Raw genomic sequence first — 7719 nt, forward strand, 5'->3', positions numbered from 1 at the left:
ATACCACTTCAGGATGGGTTCCTCACTCAGAACTTCAGCTGCAAGATGTGCAAGAGCAGCGGTAACACAGCAAACGACTGAATACCAGCTACCGAGAACCCCTGACGGGAAGCCTTTGCTTCCTCCCCTCAGAGCACCACAATACATACTCCTTCCCTGGGTATGGCTGGACATACCTGCGCTAGGAGTGCCTCCTGTTTTAAAATTCTGAGAACCATGCATTGCTGACTGGGGGCTTCCCCAGCACTGCATCTAGGAGTTGCAGCTTCACTCCCACTAACAGTCTTAAGTGTTTCATAGCTATTTGAGATGACACACTCTAAGGAAGGCTTCAGTCAACTGCTAAGAACAGATGCACACCACCAGAAGTGTTTAACTGTTTTTTAAATTTTACAAGTACAACATAATCTTCACTTGTTATAACAACAAGTTTCCTTATGTTCCTGTGGTATTTCCACAGGTGCACAGCATGTTTTTCAGTAACACCTCTTAACAGCCATTTAACAAGAGCCTACAGCACCCCAGAACACCTCAGTGGTCTCAATCTCTGGCCATTCAGTCAGTGTTCAGACAGAGAACTAAGAAGAATACACTATCATGTATCTCTCCCTAACTTAAAAGGGCCAAAGAGCCTTAATATCTAACTTTAATATCTAACTTTGATCTACCGCAACTCTTAAAATGTAGTAGACAGGCAGTACTCTAGAGGAGTACTTCCCCATGTGCCAGGACAGCCACATCCACCATTGCATTTTACTGCTCCATCTTTGCAAACAGAATGTAGAAAACTCTCCAGCTTATGAAGTGCAAAGTTGTAGCACTGATCTTCTCTAAAGGTCTTATCATGACTGAAGCATTCTGCAAATACAGGCTTTAAAAAACCCAAACAAACAAAAAATGACACCACCACCCCCCACCACCCCTCCCCAAAAACGACAACCCCACAGAAAGTACCTTTATAGAAGAGCACCACTATTTTCTGGAAGGCCTTCATGAAGTGAATGTTGTCATAACAATACTCCTGAATCTTCAACAGAAGAGTCAGCTCTGACTGACCTTGGGTAGTAAAGGCAGCAAGTAGAGGGCTGTATTGCTGTAACAGGAACAACAAATTGGCACACACAGAGCACTTCACATTTATCGCCTGACTAGACTGGTCACGCAGTTTCCATCAGCCACTGCTTAGAAATTTGCAACCCCTGCCCCACCCCAGAGCGCTTCTGCAGAAGCCATGCTGCTTTTGCCTCCATAACTTGGACTATACTACCACGGTTACAAGGGGAAAATGCCCTGTCTAATGCTGTCACTGCATTAGGGAGGTTGTAGGCTTTAACTCATTTAAAAGGAAGCTGGAGACAGAGGGAAGCCCAAGCCCTACCCAACGGGTGCAAAAGTCCGTATTTAAGGTACAATACCTTCAAGTGCTTAATGGCTTGCTCTGCTACCAGCTCCTCCTTTTTGTTCCACTCCACCGTGCTCATTACGCTTGACCAGATTATGGCTACCACAGTCTGTTCTGAGATGTTGTTTTTCTTCATCTCCTCCTTCACATACAAGATTATCTGCCAGTTAGAATGTAAGAGTCAGCACACAGGCCACATATGACACTAAGCTAAATTAAAACTTAGCAACCTAGAAGCCTTCAGAACCACAACCCCCTTGGATCATGCAGCAGGATTCAGGACACTAAGGAAAGACTATGAAGCTAATACCGAAACACCCTGGTCCTAATTTTAATTCTTAGTGAGAGCTAGGCATTTAAGTTCAGTATTTAATTATGCATATATCTTCAGATTAGTATTAGATGCTGTTGTATTTCAGATAATTTGAGCTAAATTCCTACAGAAAAAAAAAAGAAAGAAAAAAAACCACACAAGCACCTACACCTTGTCTACAGACGAATACTTACATCCTTGAACGGATCTCCCCGAGACATCTGCTCCTGAAGTTCTTTCTGCAGCTCTTTCCGAGCTCCTATGCTTTGCTGGTTCCGAACATACTCAGAAAGTTCTTTTAGTCCTGCTTCAGTGAAGTACTTGGAGAAGTGTTCAACACTTTGTTTGTTGGCTGGGAAGAGTTCCTGAAAACAAAGTTTACAACAACTGTTTCACAAAAGAAATGTGTGTTAAGTACTTTGCTGGTAAATGCTATTTCTAAACTGGCTTAAGTAATAAATCGATAATTTCAGTGGTACTCACCATCAGCCTGTTATCCATGTTTACTTTACGAAGGCTGACAGCCACTGCATTAATATCTTTCTCATTTATCCATGATTTGAACAGCTTGACTGCAAAAGCTGCAGAAACACCTGTGCAACAGGAATAGTAATATTATTACTGAAATTCAAAACAAAGGGGAATCGTAAGGCCTGAGAGTACAGGGCACCTAGTTTGTCAGACCCCAGCTCAAAGCAGCAGCAGCTGTGCTCAGAGGCAGCCCTAGCTCTGCCTGACAATACTGCAGCCTCCGGCATTTTCTCAGCACTCAGCATCATGAAGGCTTCCCTGTACTAAACTCGACTCTCCTTGCTGCAATTTAGGAAGGACCCTAAAGACATGACACACCTTCTGCATCCTGAAAGGTCCCTCTCCAAAACACAGTACTGCCTTGCTTGGCAACACTAGTGACAGCAGCCTCCACTGTCATGCCGGGAAGTCCTACACACAAGCTTTCTGAAAAGACTAGTTTTCTAAACTCTTAGCGAGACCTTCCAGGTTGCATGCAGCATGTTTACCTTTGCTAATCCTGTGGTAAGTCTATCACTAGGTGAAACTAGTAAGCTGCAAGGGTTTACTGTCATCACAATTCCCACCTACTTATCATGGTTCTGTCCCCCACCATCCTTCCCTAAAGGAGGAGTTGGGCAACGCTTACCTTCTTTAACCAAGTTCTCATTGTAAAGACTGTTGAGAATTGATGCATTAAGTGTCCCGTTGGCTAGCAGAATACCAGTCAACATGGCCAGTTTGTTCCGCTCAGACTCCGAGAACCCTTTCAGGAACAGCAGCAACTGCAAGAGGAAGTAAGAAGAGTTGCCATAAAACTACCATCTCTCGCTGAAGTTTTGCTCCTGCCTCCATGCTAGACACTTGTTTCAGTCAAGCTATTCAACTAGCAGAAGCACTAGTTCATTGGTTGTCTTCTCCACCAGTCATACAAGCTAGCTTCTATTAACAACTTAAGTGTTCTATTTTAATAATCCATTGTATGATATAACTCTTCTGTATAGACTGATTAACTAGCAGAATTTGAAGGTTTATTTGTCTGCTGATAAGGACCTACTCCATACCTTTTTGACTTCATCTTCAAAGCCTTTCTCCAGGTACTTGTAACGCCTGATTAGCTTGTTAAAAACCTAAAAAAAGATACAGAGTGTATTATTTTTTGCTCTGAACTATCATTTAATTAAAATTTAAAAAAATCAAGTTCAGTAAAGTTGGTCTGAACTCTTTAGAGCACTTTTAGCTTAGAACAGTGCTACTCTACCTTTTCTAGTAAGCTTCTTAAAGCGATGCATTATTTTTACCTAAACTTTCAACTACACAAACATTTCATTTTTGACCACTAAACAGTAAGTTAAATTGTACTCATTTCAGAACTAACCTGAGCAAATGCTTGCATGGTTTCTAGGTCCTCCTGTGCTGCAAATACACAGACGTTTGTGCGTGTCATGTCATCTGCCAGGGTACCACCTGGGGCTAAAGAAGGGTTTCCGCATTAGTGGCATTACTCCCCAGTTAGAGTCCCGAGTAGTCTCCTCAGTAAGAATTCCAACACCCATAACATGCAATGCGTTGTCCTTTCATGAGGAACTGAATGAGTGGATCACTGAAGACGCCCCTACTTTTCCATCTGCTCCACCGCTGTAGTGGAACTTTTAAATAGGTAGCTTAGATATGAACATTTAAATATTCTGACCCCCTACTCCTAACTGGATTGGCAACACATCTTGTTTACATATGCATAAGTTAACAAGACCATATAAGCTCCTCTTCCCTTAAAGGAAGCCACTAACGCTGCTTAATCCTAGCAAGTGTCTTTTTAGTGTCTGCTGCAATAGTGATGCTTTGTAACTGTCTTTTAAATAACAGAGTAGGTCACAACAGGAGATGAAACATGTAGAGATGCATGTTCAAAATTCAGTGTCCCAGAGACGAGCTTGAAACTTCAGTCTTAAAAGGCACTTCAGCTTTTTAGCTGCTAATTAGAAGATGCTTCTTCACCATTCCTCTTCAGTTTAATACAGGCATTTGACTGGCAGCCAGGCTGCTTCACTAACTAGTGTGAATTCAAGTCACCAACTCCAGTGCCAGAATACCTCATCACCGATTTCTATGCCATCCTGCATGTAAGGGAGATCCTTTTGTTATGTATTAGTCAGAAACATGACTTAAAGATGGAGATAAGCATTAGTGGTAAGAATGTTAAAAGGTGGTAAGGCAAGAGGATTTTTATTTTGGCCTTGTCTGACTAAAGATCCAAGCTAGTCTACTTAGCTACTTGTTACAGAGAGGGAGTTGAATAAAGGACTCTTATACCACCATTAAAGCAGCAATACATTTTTCCCTTCCTCAGCCTCATTCCTAGAAGGAACACTTCCTGACACAGTATGCACTGGTTAAGACTCTTGAATGTAAACCCACAGACTGTAACAATTTGTACATGAACAATTTCAAGCAGTGATGCTTCATGTGGCAGACAAGTTTCCTTACTCATGCTACCAGCTCTTGTAACATCAGCAAAAGAGCCTCTTGCCAAAAGGAACATCACAATAACTTCAGCCTACATAACACTGTTCCAATACACAGCTCTGAGATAAGCAGGCACATTTAAACCATTTTGGAAGCCTTGCTTTTCAGCATTTGTTTGAGCAAGTCACCTGACATTTCTACAGCATCAGTGTGAAGACCACCTGAACATGCAACAGATGCATCCTCCCAAACCAGCCACCCCCACTACAGAACTGCCATCCACAGTCTGACTGTGGCCCAGAATCAGGTATTTCCCCTCCTCCCCCAATGCATTTAGGTAATTTGAATTCTACTTCTGTTGCATTACAGAAAATCTTCTGCAACTGCCAAATTTCTCATGTAAGTCCTCCCCCGCAAATGCTAAAATCGGAGACAGACCTTTTCCAGTCTAGGCAGACATCAAGGGTCCTCTTCACAGCCTGTATTTTAAATGGGTCCCTGCCATCTGAACCCCTTCTCACTCAGTATTTAGTCAAGTAGGAAATATAAAGTCTAAATCTAGAAGTACCACTTTTTTTTCCACTACTTTTCAATCTCATTTAGCTTCATCTACTTCTTACCTCGTTGGTGAGCAGCTGTTCTGCTCTTTGCTCTTTACACACAGTGTGCACATGAGTTTACAAGATCTTTTGTCATCACATTTCACTTCCTCAGTTCCCTGTGTTTTCTGCTGACTCGACCACCCTCTCACTCCCTGACATCTGCTAGAGCCCACGACCTCACTATTGCCAACAACAGACGACTTGTAATAGCATTTCCAAGACTAATCACACCAGATTCGTCTGTAAACAGCGTTACTTTCCAAAATAACAGGGCGGGGTGCACAAAGCACAGGATCACGTCAGCATCTTTCAGGGTAACTCTGTTGGCCTTGTGCCCACAGACCACACACCTGAAACCAGCATTCATCCACCTCATAACAGCAGAAGAGAACTTGACTACAGAGTCAAGATCCGCTCCTGGTAAAAAAAGAAAAACAAATAATCCAATATATTTTCCTTTAAGCTAAGTTGGTACAGTCTACACTTTGAAGAATGCAAACTGACTCAAGCAAAAGTGCCGTAGGGTATACAGAGTATTTCTACAGTAACCTCATTGCTCAGTCACTAAAATGGCCAGATGGTTTAAGTTACCTGTGGTAAACTCTGTTCTCCACACTCAATGGGCTCTTTAGCAGAGTTTTTACACTGAAAGAGAAGACTGAGCTTTTGTAGAGTCAAGTGAAGAAAGGCTGACAGCAGCCCCATCAAAGGGACTTACCCAGCATTCCACCAGCCACCAGGATATCAAAAAGCGTTTCTGCATAGCGGCGATAGTCAAGTTTTGCACCAGAAGCATCAAGAAACTTTGCTACTGCCTCCAAGTCAGTGCCAGTTTCGGTTAAACCTTGAATAATACAGTCCTGGAACTGAGTAGGGTCAAACCTCTCTTTTTCATCTGTAAAGACAAAATGTTGAAATGACGTTGCCACACACAGTTGTTTGGTTTTTAAAGTCTGTCATTTTAATCTTACTAATTAAAAAAACACACAAACAAACAAAAAAACACTAAAACAAAACTTAAGTTAACTTGTTAACAAAACTTGTTAACCTGAAGTTAAACAGAACTGAGATCATTCCAGTCTCCCAAGACAACTGGTATTAACTAGCACAAATAGTGACTTAACAGTGTAGCCTAAAATGAATTTCAATGGCCAATATCACCGTAAGACGTTTTAATGCTTTCACTCCCCTATTCAGTCAAGGCTGGGGGAAAGGCTATCAAAAGCTAAAACATTCCTTAGTTACCTCTGATTGACTTCTTACAGTACTCTCACTATGAAGAACGGTTGTTTGTGATGATCATTAGTTGGCTCTGACAAACCTTATCTGACTTCCCAATATGATTCTTATACTCCTGTTCACGCTTAGCTACATGCTGGAAGGCAATTCTTAATACATGCCCCTACATATTTTGTACATTTGACTCCATTACTCATGTTCCATTTCAGCCCTGCGGGACTCTTGCCGTTTTGGACAAAATACTCTGACTGAAAAGCTGCATACCATTATCATGTTAGAGCCAACTGACAGTACTCGCTTTTTGGTTATGAAGACCATCCCCTCCTCCTAATAGGGAGTTAAATGAGTCTGAAGCAATTGCGTTTCCTCAAGTGCCTGGGGGAAATGTAGAAATCTGAGCAAACTTCTTAGCCTTAAACAAACATGAAATGATGGACTATAATTGCAGATCTATTAAGCATCCTTTGCTGTTGTTAAAGCAGAACATGTGCTTCTTCACATTTGAGATACATCAGTTGATCATAGCCTTGTTTTCACTATGGGTAGGGCATAGTTAATATGCAATAAATCCACCTGCGTAACTAACAGAAAGCCTTAAACGGAAGGGGTCTTCGGCTTTACTCATCTCCATTTGTCTTAGACTACGCAAACCATGAGAGGAAAAGCTTCCAAAGAAGCAGAACTCTGCTGCAAACCTTACTCTGAGTGCTGTCTATTAACAGCTTAGCCAGTTTTGTTAGCATCTGTTAGCAACCTTTCTGTAAGGGGCATACTAGAGTCCTTACACTCGATGCAAGTATCAACACGTTGCTAACAGTTGGGTGGAAGTCTGGAAATACTGGATCAGTTATTTTCCAGGACAGATCCATGAAGCTCATTGTTACTGCAGAGTTGCTTGGAAGCCAAACTATGGCTAAATGCTTGAAAAGAGAAAAACTCCAGAATGCTAGCCCTTCATCTGCCAGACAAAATCCAGCTCTCTCACTTCAACAGTTTCTCAAGGTACTTTTACTTTAACATTAAAATAGGTTCTGTAAGTCAACATGTACTTCTGTACAACTTAATTACTATTTCAGCAAGTACAGCATGCTTAGTGTTGTTAGTTTGAGCTGGAACACTGCTAGTATATTAATAAAACAGCATTAAACAGAAACTCTAAGAGCTGTGCCCACTTCCTCTTTAAGAAA

General features: G+C 41.7%; 1 protein-coding gene across 1 annotated transcript in view; it reads right to left on the minus strand.

Moving 5' to 3' along the window:
* BZW1 (basic leucine zipper and W2 domains 1) overlaps positions 1-6188 on the minus strand; it is a gene marked incomplete at its 5' end in the record, with an annotated part of 6872 nt that extends 684 nt beyond the window's left edge. Inside the window, 9 exon segments of the mRNA XM_009583379.1 lie at positions 2-38; positions 955-1093; positions 1416-1562; positions 1910-2080; positions 2199-2308; positions 2875-3010; positions 3290-3355; positions 3604-3698; positions 6012-6188. Coding sequence (XP_009581674.1) covers positions 2-38; positions 955-1093; positions 1416-1562; positions 1910-2080; positions 2199-2308; positions 2875-3010; positions 3290-3355; positions 3604-3698; positions 6012-6188 — 1078 coding nt within the window.
* Between the last annotated feature and the right edge of the window lie 1531 nt (positions 6189-7719).

The sequence above is a fragment of the Fulmarus glacialis genome, unplaced genomic scaffold, assembly GCF_000690835.1.
Source record: "Fulmarus glacialis isolate BGI_N327 unplaced genomic scaffold, ASM69083v1 scaffold28928, whole genome shotgun sequence".
Taxonomy (NCBI): domain Eukaryota; kingdom Metazoa; phylum Chordata; class Aves; order Procellariiformes; family Procellariidae; genus Fulmarus; species Fulmarus glacialis.